General features: G+C 45.8%; 1 protein-coding gene and 1 long non-coding RNA gene across 3 annotated transcripts in view; both read left to right on the top strand.

The window, feature by feature from the left end:
* Nucleotides 1–19,328, top strand: part of LOC310844447 — a 26,852-nt gene extending 7,524 nt beyond the window's left edge. The window contains exon 2 of the long non-coding RNA XR_014564136.1: nucleotides 16,584–19,328. This is a non-coding gene — a long non-coding RNA (uncharacterized lncRNA). The remainder of the gene's footprint in view (nucleotides 1–16,583) is intronic.
* NICOL1 (NELL2 interacting cell ontogeny regulator 1) lies at nucleotides 120–19,328 on the top strand. Of its 2 annotated transcripts, none has more exons than XM_083738570.1 (4): nucleotides 120–226; nucleotides 2,367–2,513; nucleotides 9,172–9,260; nucleotides 15,733–19,328. In XM_083738570.1, the coding sequence occupies exons 1-4, from the start codon at nucleotides 163–165 to the stop codon at nucleotides 15,802–15,804; spliced, it is 372 nt and encodes a 123-aa protein (XP_083594696.1). In that variant the 5' UTR covers nucleotides 120–162; the 3' UTR covers nucleotides 15,805–19,328. The 2 variants fall into 2 exon arrangements, with proteins under 2 accessions (XP_083594696.1, XP_083594697.1); XM_083738571.1 differs by having other exon boundaries at nucleotides 161–210; nucleotides 2,372–2,513.

Genomic DNA, 19,328 nt, shown 5'->3' with positions numbered 1-19,328 from the left:
TGCTTCCCTCTTTAAAGTGATACCATTCACAATAAAGCAGCAATACCCAGCCCATTGTTCTTGAAGCCTCTCCTTGAGCAGAGCGCTGTGCAGCCGCGTTGCCATGGTAGATTCTCTCCCCTTTCAGGGAAGGATAAAGAGAGGCAGCGCACATGCTCAGAGATGCTCACTAGCAGTTTGCTGCAGCCATTCAAAGAGACCATCACAAAGGCAAGTGAGACACCAGGTACTTCTATTTTATGATTTGCTGCAGAGGGGTTCCCCCCCCGGTTTTATAAAACTGAAAAGATGTCATGCACTGGCTCATCACATGCTATAATTTGTCCCTGAATAGCTATCGCTGGCTGTGCAAAAAATAAACGGCAAGGTAACTGGCAGGAAACAGGTGATTTCTTCTTGCCATCTTTCCTTGCCGGAGCTATTGTGATAAGCTGGCCTGCTGAGACAATGTTTGTTTTACTGGTGCAATGAGAAGGCTTTTTCATCATTCCAGACAACAAAGACTTCCATGAAGCTCAAGTCACTTCATCATTCCTAACATATACGGGTAGGAGAATTATAGCAGAGAATTATAGTGAGGATTAAAATGTAATATATTGGCAAACGGCTGGTTTTAAAATGCACTCAGGTTTTCAGTCAATATTATTTAAAGAATGAAAACTATGCGGAGTAATACGTTTGTGTTAAGCAATTTTATTCGGAATTGCAAAATTGGTATTCTTAGGGCTTTTGCAGGTAGCCGTACCCCTGACGGTTGTGTGTTTTCATGCAGCAGCTGTGGTTCAGAAGCCACATACTGGAAGAACTGCCTTTGCCGTTGTTTAACTGCATCTTTGTAACTGGCTCTTGATATAAAATGGGGAAAATTCCAGCGTTGCCCTCTGTGCATGTCAAATGAGCATTCTTATATAACATCATAATGTATAGATGCTGTTTTCCCTCACAGCACTTCTTCATGGCTTTTGACTGTGAGACCTACCCCCCCATGGCAACACGTTCCATCGTTTTGCTTTGAACATTTGTGCCTGAAGAACATTCTAATAACCTTTGAAAGTTTGTGACATTTTAAAATGACTAGCTGTTGTAGTAAACAATGTCACTTCACATACCACAAGAACTTCATGTATAATGTTTTGGTAACTTTAAAACTGTGGTTTGATTTTGTCATTTGTCACCTTGAGTTTTTTATGAGGAAAGGGGGGGGGGTTAATAGGGTGTTAAGAAATAACTAAATAGTAGCACACTGTTGATATTCTGGGTTTGTAAATGAATAATTGCTCAAGTATCTCAGGTGTCAAGACGTTTAGAGTTTGTGTGAGTTGCCACAGTGGTATTTTGCTACGTCATGTGTCTGTCACAATTCCTTTCTAAAATGTTAAAAGCAAATATTGAACATGCAGATTTCCACGGATGTTTTTAAAAAAGTTAGGATAGTTTGCAGCAGAGATTATTATCCTCAAGCCCACCTGATGTTTTGGTGTCACGAAACATTTGTGCAATGCGGAAACACATTTTCAGCTGTGTGATACTTGTACCTGTGAAATCTAACAGTTCAATTAAAAATAAATAAAATTGCACAGTGAAGTTTGTAAGACTTGAAGTTTCACAGCTTCTCAGGTAATAATTTGGCCACCTGTAACAAACCCTTACAGAACACGGGTGGCGCTGTGGGTTAAACCACAGAGCCTAGGACTTGTTGATCAGAAGGTCGGCGGTTCGAATCCCCGCGACGGGGTGAGCTCCCGTTGCTCGGTCCCTGCTCCTGCCAACCTAGCAGTTCGAAAGCACGTCAAAGCGCAAGTAGATAAATAGGTACCACTCCGGCGGGAAGGTAAACGGCGTTTTCGTGCACTGCTCTGGTTCGCCAGAAGCGGCTTAGTCATGCTGTCCACATGACCCGGAAGCTGTACGCCGGCTCCCTCGGCCAATAAAGTGAGATGAGCGCCGCAACCCCAGAGTGGTCCACGACTGGACCTAATGGTCAGGGGTCCCTTTACCTTTACTAACAAACCCTTAAGAGATTTATATCGACCCACATCTTCAGGCACATCCATGCAACTCTAGACAAAGTAGCAGATGGTATAGGGCTAGACAAAATTGTAGTACGTATTGTATTTCATATGATATTTGTTTGGCCCTGTGTCAGTTATTAATTTGTTTGCAGTTTCATGGATGTGACTAGAGAGGGGTCTAATTAAGATGTTTGGAATTAGCTGGAGATTTTGATGTGTTCTTGGTGCTGCTCTGGCTATTCGGTAGATAAAAACTTGGGTTTGCTTACCAGGATATATGCTTCTCCCATCGTCCTTCCATATAATTTACTACTTCAAAATGCTACTTTGTCTCTGAATTCCTGTTTTCCCTAGTGAAGGAGGAAGACGCCACTAGCGAAATGGTGAAGCCCTGCATAAGCAAAGTGATCGTTTTAGTGCCTTTAATGCTTGTAGTTGGGCTTTTTTCTACCAAGCCAGCTACAGCCGAAGAAGAATCAGGAACAACAATCCCTGCTGAAAGTACGTACTGCGTTGTATCTAGTCTCTCATGCCAATACCCCAAGGGTCATGTCACACAAATCACAGTTTGCCACTGGCTGCAGTTCCTTGCTTGAATATCCACTCAGTTATGATTCCTATATGTATGTTCCTTATGTGTGTGTCTATGGTACACATGAGAAGGGACGCGGGTGGTGCTGTGGGTTAAACCACAGAGCCTTGGACTTGCTGATCAGAAGGTCGGTGGTTCGAATCCCCGCGATGGGGTGAGCGCCGCAACCCCAGAGTCGGCCACGACTGGACCTAATGGTCAGGGGTCCCTTTACCTTTACCTATGGTACACATGTTTGCATGCAGGTCCTAATTTATTCTGTTGCTGCCAATACAACACTGCCCAAATCCTTCAGAAGAAGCATCAGTATGCAAGCAAATTTGTGAACTCTGGATAAGCCAGTAAGCTATAATAATAGCAATAATAATAATAATTGTTTGTTTGTTTGTTTGTTTGTTTGTTTCTACCCTGCCCATCTGACTGGGTTGCCGCAGCCACTCTGGGCAGCTTCCAACATATAAAAACATAATAAAACATTACACATTAAAAAGCTTCCCTAAACAGGGCTGCCTTCAGATGTCTTCTAAAAGTCAGATTATTGTTTATTTCCTTGACATCTGATGGGAGGGTGTTCCACAGGGCGGGCGCTACTACCGAGAAGACCCTCTGCCTGGTTCCCTGTAACCTCTGGGAACCGCCAGAAGGTCCTCAGAACTGGAGGTTGTTTCTGTCAGTGCAAATTATATTATACTTTTTTCTGGGGGGAACGCAGGGGTACGCATACCCCTAAACATTTTGTGAATCTAAGTTTGGCCTCATTGAGGGGCAGTATTTCAATATGAGTAGGAAAATGAGAGTACCCCTTAAACATTTTTTAGGGAAAGAAAGCACTGCAGGCATGGATATATATCTCAAGTTATACACAAACTATTTCAATTGATTCGTATTCTTCTGTAGTAGAAGGATATCTATGGTGCCACACTCCCATGTGATGTGATAACATCATCCATAGTCTGAGTGTTGTCAGAAAAGCGATTTGCATAAGCTACAAATCGTGATCGAACCCATCACACATTCTTATAGGCTTTCCATGTGTTTCAGTTCAAGACTCCACTGTTCTCCTGCTTGTCTATGTTTCCCATCTATTGGTATGAAATGTTGAGGCCTTCTGTTATCCTTCCCAAGTGTTGGAATGGTCTGAAGATGAGGACTGGGGAATGCATTCTATGGCAGACCAGCTTCTTCCGGTGGAGAGCTGGAGGAGGAAGAGTTTCCCTCCTTGTCCACAGCATGTTCAGAAGCAGAGAGAGAGAGAGGAGATGAACAGCTTAGGAGGGAGTTGCCCAGTTATGAGATCATGACAACAGAACCAGGAGGGAGGGGGCAGCTAGTTGAAACATCACTTGAGAATGTGGGTGGACCCCCCCCCCCTCACCAGGGACTTGGAAGTCTGAATGTATCTGTCAGGGAACTGACATCGGAGCCAGAAGTGGAGGCAAGGCTCCCAAGAGATGCCGGAGAAGGGCCAAGCAGGGAGAGAGGGAACTCATCGGCTGGGGAAGGAAATCAGCGTAACACCAGGGATAAAGGGAGGGGGATGGGGGAATTGGAGAGAGGGCTCCAGGACTCTTCGCTGGAGACCAGCGGGGAGAGCACAGGTCCTCCGCTACCCACACCCACCCTGCGCAGAAGACTTCCGCGCAGGGAAAGTAGGCGTATACTTGGCGTCAAAGAACTTCTTTGCTGGAAGAAGTTCAAGAAACGCCCACTGACGGATTCTGCTAGCGACTGAAACAGCCACGAAGTGAAGGGCTGTCCAGCCAGGAAAAGGTTTAACCAGGCAACCTAGCCAGGAGTGGCGGCAACTTACGCATGAGCAACCCCATATAACCATTACAGTATCAAAGGGCAAAGGGGTCAGAGGGTGCAAGGAACTCCCGTTTGGCACCCAAAATGCTGCAGAAGCCGGAAGGAGGATTAAACTAGCCAACTGCCCTCCTTCTCTTGCAGAGAGCTGTGTGCTTGTGCTTGCAACATGGTGCTGTAATAAAAGGACTATAAATCTGTCAACTGCTCATTAAATCTTATCTGTGCAGTTTCTACAGGGAGGGGAGGAGTGATACCAAGCAAACTGCTGAATTTCAGATAGGCAGACCCCTGGTTCCAGCTAATAAGAGGAAATGAGGAACTGGCTAAGTTGCAGGAATCAAAGGGTAGCAATAAAGGGACAGTTATCCAAATGGAATAAAGAATAAAGTGAAGTCCCTCACAAGGACTGGTGTTTGGACCTCTGCTTTTTAACTTGTTCATAAATGATCTGGAGTTAGGACCGAGCAGTGAGATGACCAAGTTTGCGGATGTGTTCAGAGTTACTGAAACAAAAATGAGATTGCGAAGAGCTCCGAAAGGACCTCTCCAGACTGAGTGTGTTAAGCTGTGGGCAAACATATCAGAGACACAGTAATTCTTCAAACAGCTCTTGTTTATTCACAGGCCAGAACAGAACTGAACTGAAGGGTTCAGCCAGCCTGCTTATATAGAGCTCCACTAGAACGCAAGAGTAACCATTTTCTGTAGCTAGCCAATCACTGAACGTCACTTTTGATCCCTTATTTGCATATGTGGGCCTGAACTATTTACAGTATCCCCCTGCTGGCCCAGGGTGAGAACTTCAGTACATAACAGAGTGAGTGGGCAATAAAATGGCAAATGCAATCATCAAGATAACAACAACAACAATAATAATTTTATTATTTACACTCTGCCCATTTGGCTGGGTTTCCCCAGCCACTCTGGGTGGCTTACAGCATAGATCTAGGGAGATGGTGCGACTTCACTATGGGGAAAGGTTGCAGTGTCTGGGACTTTTTAGTTTAGAGAAAAGGCAAGTCAGAAACACGATAGAAGTTTATGAAGTTCTCCACGCGAGGCATGGAGAAAGTGGAGAGAGAGAGAAAGGTCCCCCCCCCCTCCGCCTCCTCTCTCATAACGCTAGAACTCTTAGACATCTAACGAGCCAGCGTGGTGTAGTGGTTAAGAGCGGTGGACTCGTAATCTGGTGAACCGGGTTCGATTCCCTGCTCCTCCACATGCAGCTGCTGGGTGACCTTGGGCTAGTCCCACTTCTCTGAAGTCTCTCAGCCTCACTCACCTCACAGAGTGTTTGTTGTGGGGGAGGAAGGGAAAGAAGAATGTTAGCCGCTTTGAGACACCTTCGGGTAGTGATAAAGTGGGATATCAACGAAGCTTCACGTTGAAAGGTTCAGGGTAGATAAAACAAAGTTTTTTTCCATGCAGAGTGCAATTAAATGATGGAACTTGCTCCCACAGAAGGTAGCAATGACCACTAATCTAGATGTCTTTTAAAAAGGATTAGACAAATTCATGGAGGAGAGGGCTATTGAAGGCTACTTAGCCATGATGGCTAAGCTATACCTCCATAGCTGGAGAATACGAGTTGCTGGAGACCAGAGGAGGGAATAATACTCTTGTGCTTGAATCCTGCATGTGGGTTGCCCAAAGGCAGAAACTTGCATGCACTACTTTGGGGAGCTTATCTGAACTCAGGGTGGTGAAAGGGAATGTGGTACTGTTTGCCTGTTTGACCAGCTTTTGTATTTCCCAGTGACTTTTATATAGCTAATTTTCATTTCAAGGCGAGATTTTTGCATGTATGCACACTTAACTCCCAGGCACAGGACAACTTCCCAAGAACATCCTTTGGATGTGCATGTATCTCATCGGCAAATCACAAGGAACGTCCTATTGGTAGCAAAAATGAGGGTGGAGGAGAGAGTCTGTGTGGGAGGTGTTGGAAATCATCACGGTGGAAGGAAATGGAGTGAAAGTACTGCCCCAAACACTTCATTTGCACTGTTATTGGAAGTTTATCCAAAAACCGTGAAGCATAGCTCTGAATATATTTTACGGTTAATATTTGATTTAAATATTAGTGGTTTTTTTGTAAAGAGGTATAAACTTGCCCTGTTGCTCTGCACATAAGAATTTTGCAGCTTCTGGCTTTGATCATATTTCTCTCTTTCCATCTCTGTGCTGGTGTCGTTCTCCAGACCGCAGCACTTAAATTCAGTTGCTGGAAACTCCCAATTATCTAACTTTTGCTGGTACAGTGGTACCTCAGGTTACATACGCTTCAGGTTACATACGCTTCAGGTTACAGACTTCGCTAACCCAGAAATAGTGCTTCGGGTTAAGAACTTTGCTTCAGGATGAGAACCCCATTAGCTAAAGTGGTGCTTCAGGTTAAGAACAGTTTCAGGTTAAGAACGGACCTCCAGAACGAATTAAGTACTTAACCCGAGGTACCACTGTAACTCATTTAGTTTGCATGCTCAATTTTGATTTTGATATTTGGGTAGACTGTTTATATTTTTCAATTCAGCTAGAGGTAGCAATTTAATCGGGCGTTTGAGGCACGTGCTGTTTCTCAGATTGTGAGCCAGGGACTCCTTCCCAAATCTGAGCGGAACCTGGATGTTATTTTGTGCGAAGTCATGACCCAGTGGCAAAATTGCTATGTCAGGATAGTTCATGCTGAGCTCTTTGCAGACATTCTTGGGCATTGTGCAATTTTCTGCTGTGTCACAGGGACTCAAAAACAAAAGCTGAAATTGTAGTGAGTATGGAAAAGCTATCGGACTCATGCTGTTCTTAGGCAGATTGCCCTATATTGATACACTACATATTTCTGTGTGTGCTTTGGTTATTTGACTAAAACAGTTGTTCCCCAGCCTGGAGCCCTCCCTACCTGGAAGAGGTAGTTCAGAACGTCTGTAAGGCGGCAAGTTGGGGAAAGCTGTTTTCGTCAAACCAGTGAAGTCATGAATAGAGAGAAACTGCGTATATAGAGTGCTTTTCTCCATCTGTCCAAATACTAGGAAGTCATTCTGTGAAGTCATCCTGTGAATGTTGGAAGACTCAGGAGGTACTTCTTCAGTGCATAATTAAAACAACGGAATCTGCTGCCAATTTTAGATGGCTTTAAATTAGACACAAACTTGGATGGCTTAAAAGGAGGTTTAGACAAATTCACTGAGAATAATGCTACCAAGCCTACTAGCCCAGACCCTATTTTACAGGGACAGTCCCGGTTTTACAGAAGCCATCCCAGTTTCTGATCTGATCCCAGAATGCCCCGCTTTTCCTTAAAAAGGTAAGGTAAAGGAGCCCTGACAGTTAAGTCCAGTTGCAGGCAACTCTGGAGTTGCGGCGCTCATCTCGCTTTACAGGCCAAGGGAGCCGGCGTTTGTCCGCAGACTGTTTTTCCATGTCATCTGGCCAGCATGACTAAACCGCTTATGGCAAAACCAGAGCAGCACATGGAAACACCGTTTACCTTCCCGCCGGAGTGGTACCTATTTATCTACTTGCACTTTGAGGTGCTTTGGAACTGCTAGGTTGGCAGGAGCTGGGACCGAGCAATGGGAGCTCACCCCATCGCTGGGATTCGAACCGCCGACCTTCTGATCGGCAAGCCCAAGAGACTCAGTGGTTTAGACCACAGCGCCACCCGCGTCCTCCGCTTTTCCTTAGGACTTCCCTTTTTCGTTGGAGGGTTTGGAGTTACCCGACCCCCCAAACATCTGAAGGCAGGCCTGTATAGGGAAGTTTTTTAAATGTTTAATGCTTTATTATGTTTTTATATATGTTGGAAGCTACCTAGAGTGGCTGGGGCAACCCAATCAGATGAGGGGTATTATTATTGTTGTTGTTGACTAGGACATCCCTATTTTTATCAGAAAAATGTTGGAGGGTATAGTAGCCAGAATTGCTATATTCTACCTCCACTGGGGACGCAGGTGGTGCTGTTGGTTAAACCACAGAGCCTAGGACTTGCTGATCAGAAGGTTGGCAGTTCGAATCCCCGCAATGGGGTGAGCCCCCATTGCTCTGTCCCAGCTCCTGCCAACCTAGCAGTTCGAAAGCACATCAAAGTACAAGTAGATAAATAGGTACCGCTCCAGCGGGAAGGTAAACGGCGTTTCCGTGAGCTGCTCTGGTTCACCAGTGTGGTGTAGTGGTTAAGAGCGGTAGTCTCGTAATCTGGGGAACCGGGTTCGTGTCTCCGCTCCTCCACATGCAGCTGCTGGGTGACCTTGAGCCAGTCACACTTCTTTGAAGTCTCTCAGCCCCACTCACCTCACAGAGTGTTTGTTGTGGGGGAGGAAGGGAAAGGAGAATGTTAGCCGCTTTGAGACACCTTAAAGGGAGTGAAAGGTGGGATATCAAATCCAAACTCTTCTTCTTCTTCAGAAGCGGCTTAGTCATGCTGGCCACATGACCCGGAAGCTGTACGCCAGCTCCCTTGGCCAATAAAGCGAGATGAGCGCCGCAACCCCAGAGTCGGTCACGACTGGACCTAATGGTCAGGGGTCCCTTTACCTGCACTGTCAGAAGTGATGCGTCTCAGAGAGCCGTTTGCCAGGCAACACAAGTAGGGCAACTGATGTTGTGCTGTGGTTCTGCATGTGGACTTCTCATTGGTCCCTGGGAGAAGAACAGGATGGATTATGCTGGAGCTTTGGTTTGGCCCAGCAGGTTCTTCTCCCGTTGTTTTCATTTCCATTAATATTTCATGCTTGTCTGCCAACATTTCTCCACCCTTAGGTCGCCCATGTGTTGACTGCCATGCGTTTGAGTTCATGCAGAGGGCTTTGCAAGATTTAAAGAAAACGGCATACAACTTAGACTCACGGGTAAGGCTTGTTTCTTAATATGGGCACAACGTATTTTTGTTTCTTTTAACACTCTTCCAAAAGAGAGCAATTGTGTGGGGTGTGTGTGATCTTTTCCCTTGTCCTCATTATCTCTCTCTCTCTGTTCCCACGTTAATCGTTTGTCTCTACCCCTGTTGGCAGTGGCGTAGCATGGGTTGTCAGCACCCGGGGCAAGGCAAGTAATTTGCGCCCCCTAACCCGTGGATTTTAGCAGGGGGCAGAGAGCTGCGAGTGTGAGCGCCCCCCCCAGATGTTGCGCCCGGTGCGGCCGGCCCCCCCTGCACCCCCCACGCTACGCCACTGCTTGTTGGTGCCCATTTCGTGCTCTCTTGCCCCATTGTGTGTGAACTCTTGTCCATGCCCAGAAATCAGTGAACCATCCAAAAGGTTTTAATAGTTTGCAAACGGGCACACAACGCCAGCGCCAGAAAAAAACAGAATGTTTTAAAGACTGGTTTGGAATTTAAAGTGTTTGGAATTGAATGTGGACCAAAGATTGGGTCATCTAACGTGGAACTGCAGAATATCAGAAAAGCAAAAATTCTTAGTGAGTTCCAGTGTGTTCCTCAAGAACCACTTACTTTACCCAGCCAAAAAGAAAACCTGCGCTGGGGGGATTATTGGTTTATATATTTATTATGCGTGTTCATGTTCTGCACCTTCAGGCAAGCATGACTTTTTCTTAAACTATGTGCTTCGGTTCAACTGTTTAATATTCAAAGAAGGCAGAAGCTGAGGAAGCCCTTTGTGAAACCTGAGCAGGGAGAAAGTATGAACTCATCGAGAATCTGCATGCAGACTGTTTTGAAGCCAGTTTCCAAATAATTTAACCTGACGTGACTTTCCTGAAAGAACCTAGGGGGCATGGCTTGCTGAGGATGCTGAGAATTATTATTTGATAGCTTTGGCTGCTGAACAAAAATAGAATCCCAAACGTTCTACAACCAGACGCCGTAAGAATTAAACAGATATAAAATTGGGGTATAAAATGTCCATATAGCACCAACACATTGCTCTGAAAACAATAAGTACAGTAGTTCTCACAGAATGGGGTTTCTTTTAACTCTCTGATTTCAGTATTGGTTCCCAAGCTGCTTTCAAGTATATACTCAATTAAGCAGAACAGCAATGGTTACTATAGTTGTTAACTGGATTCAAAGTTTGCCTGGCAACAGCAGAGGCTGCAAACACACCCTCCATTGGCTGAGTGGATTACCACAGATCCCACATTTCAGCTCCCACAAATGCTGCTGATTAGAGCTTTTCAGCTGGATTTTCACTCTTTTCCGTCCCTAAGATCGGGGCCCTGGGAATTTAATTTGTTGACTGGATGAGACCCAGAATGTGCTGCTAAGCTGAGATCTGGAATACGTGCACTAATCATTTAGAATATTGCCAATGCATGTGCAAAGTACCTTTTTGGTCACCAGAGTTAAAGAACAGGAATTCCAGGGCAGATAGCAACTTTATTTTGTGAGGGAAGAGGAAATCAGTTCCTCATTTCAACCACTGCTCCAAGCCACTTTGGTGCTTTTTCCCAGTCCCAACTAAAGTGTCCTAAGAGAGGATTTTCATTTTTAAAAAATTAGCCATGAAGTCAGGCATAGGCAAACTCGGCCCTCCAGATGTTTTGGGACTACAACTCCCATCATCCCTGACCACTGGTCCTGTTAGCTAGGGATGATGGGAGTTGTAGTCCCAAAACATCTGGAGGGCCGAGTTTACCTATGCCTGCACTTAAGTGAAAGAGGCTTCAGGCAACCCACCATCTCCCTTTTTCTCTCCTAGAGAGCCATCCCGATCTATTCCCATTTCCTTTGCACACTAACCGAGAAGGTTCCCATCTGCAACACGGGATGCTATCGAGAGTTCGAAACCAACGCCTTTCCTGGCCTCTCCTTTCACTTAAATCTAGTGATCTATCTGTGTAAATGCTGTTCCTTGCAGGGACACTACAAGTTTCTCAAAAGGTCTGGGCCCAGGGACATAAAATTGCATAGCATTTGCATATGCAGTATTTTGTAGAATTTGAATTTTAACCAGAGTTGTGGCTCTTCCTGGAAAATAACCACAGGTTACTGGAAAGATGAAGGAAATGGACATTGTTTCCTGGTCAAGGGTGCCAACTTTAATAAAATATTGGGGAAGTATCACGTAAGCCCTGCCCCCACATAACTGATCACAATTTGAATGGCAATGCTCATCAACTTTGGGAGCGGTCTGGCCCTCTCAAAAAAAAATTTAAGAGGGCCAAAGGGATCTCAGCCCCTAGGAGTTGGCTCCTATGTTCCTGACCCTTCTTAAACGGTTCCTTTTTCACAATCTCTATCAATATGTTGAATATTAGAAGGATAAAAGTGCAGTCATCTAAAATAAAGATCTGCCCCTTAAATTACACAAATGTTTAAAGAAAGAAACTGTACGCACAGCTTAACAGATGAACTTTGTGCCCTTGTCATAATTCAGTTCAGTTCACAGCAGAACCTTATTTAAGGTAGCAAAGGTGACATTTTAATTTATTTTATTGGTTGCATCCAACTACCGTATTTTTCACTCTATAAGACGCACTTTTCCCCCTTCAAAAATTAAGGGGAAATGTGTGTGCATCTTATGGAGCGAATGCAGGCTCCTTGGCTTCAGCAATAGTAACGTGAAGCCTCCGAAGCGCAGAGGGAGAACTCCCCCTGCGCTCCGGAGGCTTTGCGTTGCTTTCGCTGAAGCCGCCTGAAGACCCTGGAGCGCAGCGGTCCCTCTTGCTCTCCAGACTTTGCTTCGCTGGAGAGACGCTGCACAGTTTTCCCTCTCTGCGCAGCACCCCTTCAGCGAAGCGGGAGGAGAAATGGAAGGGGCTCCGTTTCTCCTGCCGCTTTGCTGAAGAGGTGCTGAGCAGAGAGGGGGGTATATTTTTTCCCCCTGTTCTCCCCCTCCTATGGTCCAGTGCGTCCTATGGTCCGGTGCGTCCTATAGAGTGAAAAATCCAGTAAGTTTTACTCAGGCGATTGATATTAGTGGACCTAGCAGTCACATCCCTTCGTTTCAGCCAGTCCACTCTGTGTGAAACTTCACTGAACACCACCCTAGATGTGCTTTGTGTTGGCTGTCCGAGAGATGGGCAAACAAGACAAGCGCGTTTGCCTCAATTTTAACTCCTGCAACAAAATTGCTGACACATTCTTGGAGCTCATTTACATGCTAGCTGAAGGGATGCTGAGTCAAGATTCGCTGCTTCTGTTATGCCACTGAGATGGTAACTTGAGGACTTCACCTTGCCTGCATTTCAAAGGAGCCCATTTAGTGGGAAAGAGAGAGATCTGCCTTATCCCTTGGTCAGGCCAAGGCTCCATCGCTGCAGTAACCTTACTGTGCCCTTCAATTCAGCTTCATCTTGATTAAATAATTGGGCAAGTGCTCAGAAGACAGGGAGAGAACTAGAAGCAGGCACATACTGTTAGCATCACAGCGCATTTGAGGAGAGCTGCATTCCTATACAGATTTTGGGGATTATTTCTGAGTAGATTTGAATAGGTTTGTGCTGCAATGCAGTTGCTTTCAGGGCTGAGATCTCTGCAACCGCACCTGGGGCCAGCAGGAGACCCATCAACTTGATCTTCTTCCCCTGTAGAAAAACCCTGAAATAGCCCCCTCCCCACAACTGAAGCTGAACAGGGTTTGTGGGCAGGGACAGATTTCTCATTCAGAAAACTGAAACAGGGCCAGGAAACCAAGATGGAAGCTCAACGAAAATGTCATCTTTTGAGTTTACAGAAAGGATTGGACTGTAGGGGAAATGCCACAATTGTGTTCAGAATTATTTTGGTCGCTAAATCCACAAGGACCGTCCTCCTGTCTGGTTTGGTACTTGCTGCTAGCTGATTCCTTCTCGTTAGAGTCTGTCTGGGCTAGATTGGGTGATTAGGTGTGCAACTCCCTGTTGTTGTTGTTGTTTAGTCGTTTAGTCGTGTCCGACTCTTCGTGACCCCATGGACCAGAGCACACCAGGCACTCCTGTCTTCCACTGCCTCCCGCAGTTTGGTCAAACTCATGCTGGTAGCTTCAAGAACAGTATCCAACCATCTCGTCCTCTGTCGTCCCCTTCTCCTTGTGCCCTGCATCTTTCCCAACATCAGGGTCTTTTCCAGGGAGTCTTCTCTTCTCATGAGGTGGCCAAAGTATTGAAGTCTCAGCTTCACGATCTGTCCTTCCAGTGAGCCCTCAGGGCTGATTTCCTTCAGAATTGAGATGTTTGATCTTCTTGCAGTCCATGGGACTCTCAAGAGTCTCCTCCAACACCATAATTCAAAAGCATCAATTCTTCGGCAATCAGCCTTCTTTATGGTTCAGCTCTCACTTCCATACATCACTACTGGGAAAACCATAGCTTTTACTATACGGACCTTTGTTGGCAAGGTGATGTCTCTTCTTTTTAAGATGCTGTCTAAGTTTGTCATTGCTTTTCTCCCAAGAAGCAGGCATCTTTTAATTTTGTGGTTGCTGTCACCATCTGCAGTGATCATGGAGCCCAAGAAAGTAAAATCTCTCATTGCCTCCATTTCTTCCCCTTCTATTTGCCACAACTGTAGCAGGCATCTCCCTCATCTTCTCAATTTACTCACACACAAAGCGAGTGGCTGGCCAAAGCTCGTAAGGCTGAATGCTGACTTCTCTGATTGTCTGCTCAGCTCTTCTGCTTGCTGTTGTGTTGATAAACTCAGTTGTGTTGTACACAGTGCACATTGAGCTCCATGCAACTTCAGAAATGAAGGAGTCAAGAATTAAGAGTGCACTGAGGAGGTGCCAGTAGAAGTTTGAGCTTCAACAGCAGTCATGACTGGTTGGGAGACTGGTCCTAAACAGCCCACGAAATACCTCATATTTGTGTCCTGGTTTCTTCAGGAATGTCAACTGGGGTGAATTACCGTAGGAATCCACGAGTGTTCCTCCTGGTCACCCTGCCTCAGGATATTTTTCAACTAAAGCACTGCTTCCCAAACTTGGGTCTGCAGCTGTTTTTGGATTACAACCATTACTTACATCATAGGAGCCTACACAGCACAAAACACTGTTGCTGTATGTAGGTTTTATTTTGTTGGTTTTTTATCTTATATTTTGGAAATGTACATCCAGGTTTTTTTCCTTTAATTTTTTGGGGAGCCCTCAAGAGAGTGGGGCCCTAAGCTATATGTGCTGGTCCAGGGGGGAGGTTACCGTGGAGCGAGGTCCAGGACCTGAGTTGAGGGTCGGCAGACAGTCCTCCTCGGGCGAAGCAGGGTCCACAGCGGGAAGCCGGGCAAGGACAGGAACTCTGGGGGAAACAGGACTGGATGCTGGCCAAAACAGCTCATCAACAACATTGCTCCCGCAACCTGGGACCGGGCTGACTGGCCTTTATCTTCTCTGAGGCCAGGGGCGGTCCCGGCCCCCAGGAGACCCGCCTCTCCTGGCCTGAAGGCGAGCACTCCTCCTGGGAGAAACCAGGTCCTTTCGCCTCTCTGCCCTGAGCCTCTGCAGTTCAGGAGAGGCTGGGGAGTTACTGGACCCAGGGGGAGACTCACCTGTAGGCACTGAGCCCTCAACCACCTCCGGAGCCAGAGTGGATTCACCTGGTGCCTGCTCCTGAGGATCCGGCACAGGTGCAGGCGCTTCAGAATCAAGGCCCTGCCCCAGTTCAGCCGGCCCTGGAGGTGGGGACTCCTGTGCAGGCTGGGATTCCTTCAGTTCAGCCTCTGAATCGGATTCCCAGGCCATCACACTATAGCTTGTTTAGCTTATATGTCAATCTGGCACTGGACATCACCACCCATACCCCCTTGGTGATGAGCTTTCACTGGGTAGGAAACTGAAGGCATCGGAGAAAGTTAACCCATTATTCAACTCTTCACCTGTCCCAGTTGGAAACTGGCAGCTGCCAAAGCTTGCACTGCCGATTCAGGCATTGCATGGGGCAGCTCATTCCTGTGCACCCAATTTCATTAAACCACAGAGCCTAGGACTTGCCGATCAGAAGGTCGGCGGTTCGAATCCCTGCGACGGGGTGAGCTCCCGTTGCTCGGTCCCAGCTCCTGCCAACCTAGCAGTTCGAAAGCACCTCAAAGTGCAAGTAGATAAATAGGTACCACTCCGGCAGGAAGGTAAACGGCGTTTCCGTGCGCTGCTCTGGTTCACCAGAAGTGGCTTAGTCATGCTGGCCACATGACCTGGAAGCTGTACGCTGGCTCCCTCGGCCAATAAAGCGAGATGAGCGCCGCAACCCCAGAGTCGGTCACAACTGGACCAAATGGTCATGGGTCCCTTTACCTTTACCTTTCCACTCGGATCCATGAATGACAAGTTTGGTTCCTTTTCTCCAGCTTCCTTGTTTGTGACAAAATGCAGGAGATTGTGATGCAACTGGTTTATGCTAAGTTTGCCCCCCAACGTTTATTCCTCTCTCCCCCCCTTTCTATTCCTACAGACGGAGACCTTGCTTTTTAAAGTGGAGAAGAGGACTCTGTGTGACTGTTTAACTGCAAATGCACTGAATTAAATACTGGAGACCCACCTAGCAGCAGCTGGTTCGTCAACAGCTTTTAAGATGCTGCTGTTAATGCAGACAGATTTAGGAAATAAAATACTGCGAACATGTAAGCTTCAGGGCACTTAAGCAACTAGGTGGAGGATTTGGGTGTGATATTGATGTGTCTCTCCTGTCTGAATGCTTGTGTAATTCTTTGTCTTCACCTGTGTTGATGTCATCATGAGCTCTAAGATATTTTCCAAAGAAAGGGAAAAGCTGGAAGGGGCGCGGTTCTAATTTATTGCAAAAATATTAAAATCTTATTTGGGGAAGCCCTGGGGTTTTTTAACTTTACATTTCCCCCACACACGAAAAGCAAAACACAGAGCACATCATTATTCCTGGGATTTCTTCCCCTAACACACATTTCCCTCTAATGTTTTAGGAAAGTCTTTCCCCCCCCTCACATGCAAGATGGGGTCTATGTCGTCTAACATGGTGGCTTCAAAAATATCGTTTATACCCATGAGCAAATTCTAGATAGATTAATTGATCAAAATAGTAAGACTCATATGATTACTGTTTTTTCGCTCTATAAGACGCACCAGACCACAAGACGCACCTAGTTTTTGGAGGAGGAAAACAAGAAAAAAAATATTCTGAATCCCAGAAACCAGAACAGCAAGAGGGATCGCTGCGCAGTGAAAGCAGCAATCCCTCTTGCTGTTCTGGCTTCTGGGATAACTGTGCAGCCTGCATTCACTCCATAGGACGCACACATTTCCCCTTACTTTTTAGGAGGGAAAAAGTGAGTCTTATAGAGCAAAAAATATGGTAATTGATTCCAATAAGTTTGAACTTTTTTTGTTCTGTGAACCACCCTGGGACCTCCGGGTATAGGGTGGTATATCAGTTCAATAAATAATAATCATAGTAATAAAATAAGGAATTGACACTCTTAGTCAATACATTGCACCAAACACCTGCTGCTCCTCCCAAGGTAGGTGTTACTGTCATAGTGGCGTAGAAGAGAGAAAAAAACCCCAAACCCCAGATCCTTTACGACTGCACTAATATAAAGAAATGTAACCAAACAGTGATGAGTCAGATTTCTCAATGAAAAAATAATATTTGCCACTTCAGTAACCATTGATATTCTGTCTTTAGGGCCCTACTTGCTAGCAAGAACAGCTGTAGAAACTATTTTTAAAATCCTAAGACAGTAGTTCTTGGCTTGAGGGTATTTTGAGCATCCTCAAGAATCACAAGAAAGTGAATGTTAAAACAACTGGTGGGTCTTCAGGAACTGAGCAGCCTACAGCCTTTCAGAGGTTATTGGGGATGGTCTTCTAGGCAGTTTCCCCAAACTTGAGTCTCCAGCTGTTTTTGGACTACAGTTACCATCATCCCTGACCACTGGTCCTGCTAGCTAGGGATGATGGGAGTTGTAGTCCAACAACAGGTGGAGACCAAATTTGGGAAGACCATCTCCACCGTCTCATCACAGATGTATGGAAGTCCCCTTGTAACCACGTTGTTGCTAATATTTGTGTACCTGGATATATGGTGTACTCTGCCGTCCTAGTGTCGTATAGTCTCCTAATCACTTTGTTGGTTAACTTCCACAGATTTACACAGGTGGACTTAAAGAGTTTGACTGACCTCATATTCTACCACTAGTTGCATATTGCTTATTTTCAAACATTACTTCCCAGTTTGAGTTTCCAAAATGAAAGAACATCAGCCCTCCAGAAATGGAGAGCTAATACTTCTTAAAATCCAGTTCACTGGTTATTATTTTTTGTTTCTGCAAGAAACTCACACAATTTCTGGAGTATATAATGTCTTCCTCTCGAGTCTTGCTAGAAGCAACCCAGGTCTCTAGCTCATAGTTCCCCCTGTCCTCAGCACCTTGCTGTGACGTATAATTGCCTGCATTCCCCGTGATAATGACCTTGCCATTGCCTGATCCTGTTTCTGGATTATGTTTAGACCTAGATCAATACACTGTACTTGACCTTGGCTTGTTGGGACTGTGCCACCTCTTCAACCCTGGATGTGTTGGCAGGTACCTCCTAGGATGAGAGACTAGCCCCTGAGAGCACCTCCTGGAGTGTTATAGCTGATTTAAATTATTACCGTATTTTTCGCTCCATAAGTTGCACTTTTTTCTTCCTAAAAAGTAAGGGGAAATGTCTGTGCGTCTTATGGCACAAATGTGTGGTCCCTGTAGCCGAATTGCCCAGGGGCAAAAAGCAGATCATGCTCTCTTTTTTTTGAAAGAGGGAAGTGGGTGTTGAAACAAAGCCGCTGATCGTTTGCCAATCGGGGGGAGAGATAAGGGACGCTAGAGATAAAGGAGGCTGCCTGGGAAGGGGGAGGTAAAGACGGCAAACTTACAAAGGGGGAAAACAAGAAGACTAAAGTAATAAGGAGAGAAATTAGAAGAAGAGCAGCAAAAAACTTCTCCAGCTAAGGAAAAGACACTAAGGCAAACGAGAGGGAAGGGAGTGTTAAAAGGAAACAGCTGATTGGTGGGATCAGAAGAGAGATAAGGGACGCTAGTGGAGGCTGCCTGGGAGGGGGGAGGTAAAGGCCATGGATCCTCAGTATTTTTACATTGGGTCACCCCAAATTCACCATCAGATCGCATAGCATGTCCATGGCTACAGCCTGCACCAAAAAAACCATGCACCCACTGTTGCATGGGGCCGCAATGATGCAAAGACGTGGTTACAAAGCATGGGTCCACATGGATCCTCAGGATTTTTGCATTGGGTCACCCCAAATTCACCATCAGATCACATGTCTGTGGCCACAGCATGAACCACAAAAATCATACACCCACTGTTTCATTCAGAATTTTTTCCCCCTTGTTTTCCTCCTCTAAAAACTAGGTGCGTCTTATGGTCAGGTGCGTCTTATGGAGCGAAAAATACGGTAATTTGTTCGTTTAAATCGCCTTGCTTTATGTCAATCTGCTCCGACATGCTGCTGTCATACAGCAGATGCTGCAATTGTAAATTCTAGTCTGGGCCCAACTTCAACCTTCAAGTCGGCGAGTTAGTGTTATACAGCGCTCTCTTCCAAGTCTTGCCTTCTATTGCCTATCCTATCCCATATGGTCAGTCTAGGATAGTCAATACACTCCAGACACTTTCCCCACAAGTTTTGTACTTATTTTGATGGTTCCCCCCTCCTTTGGTTTTGCTACGTATGACCCTTTCAAATCTAAATTCCATCAGAAAGTTCTTTTGATGCAGCTGCCTAAGTCATGAGGCTGTATTCCTGAACCACCTGCCCCACACCTGATGTCATACGTGACGTCAGGAGTGGGGCAGGTAGGGCAGATCTGCTGCATGACAAAAGTTCTCCATGACTCCTGCAAAAATCAGCTTTGCCAGCCCCAGGCTTGGCTGTTGGGCACTTGGGATAACTGGCCTGTCCATCGATTTCATGTATTTCCTTGCATGTGAACACATCTGTTGTATATACTGCAACTCCCTTCTTGTTTGGTCTGTTCCCTTTCAATAAATTGTAACTTCCAAACCCTA

Source organism: Podarcis gaigeae, assembly GCF_964106915.1.
Source record: "Podarcis gaigeae genome assembly, chromosome: 5".
Taxonomy (NCBI): Eukaryota; Metazoa; Chordata; class Lepidosauria; order Squamata; family Lacertidae; genus Podarcis; species Podarcis gaigeae.
Note: the sequence above shows the minus strand (reverse complement) of the source record. Positions and strands in the feature narration are given on the sequence as shown.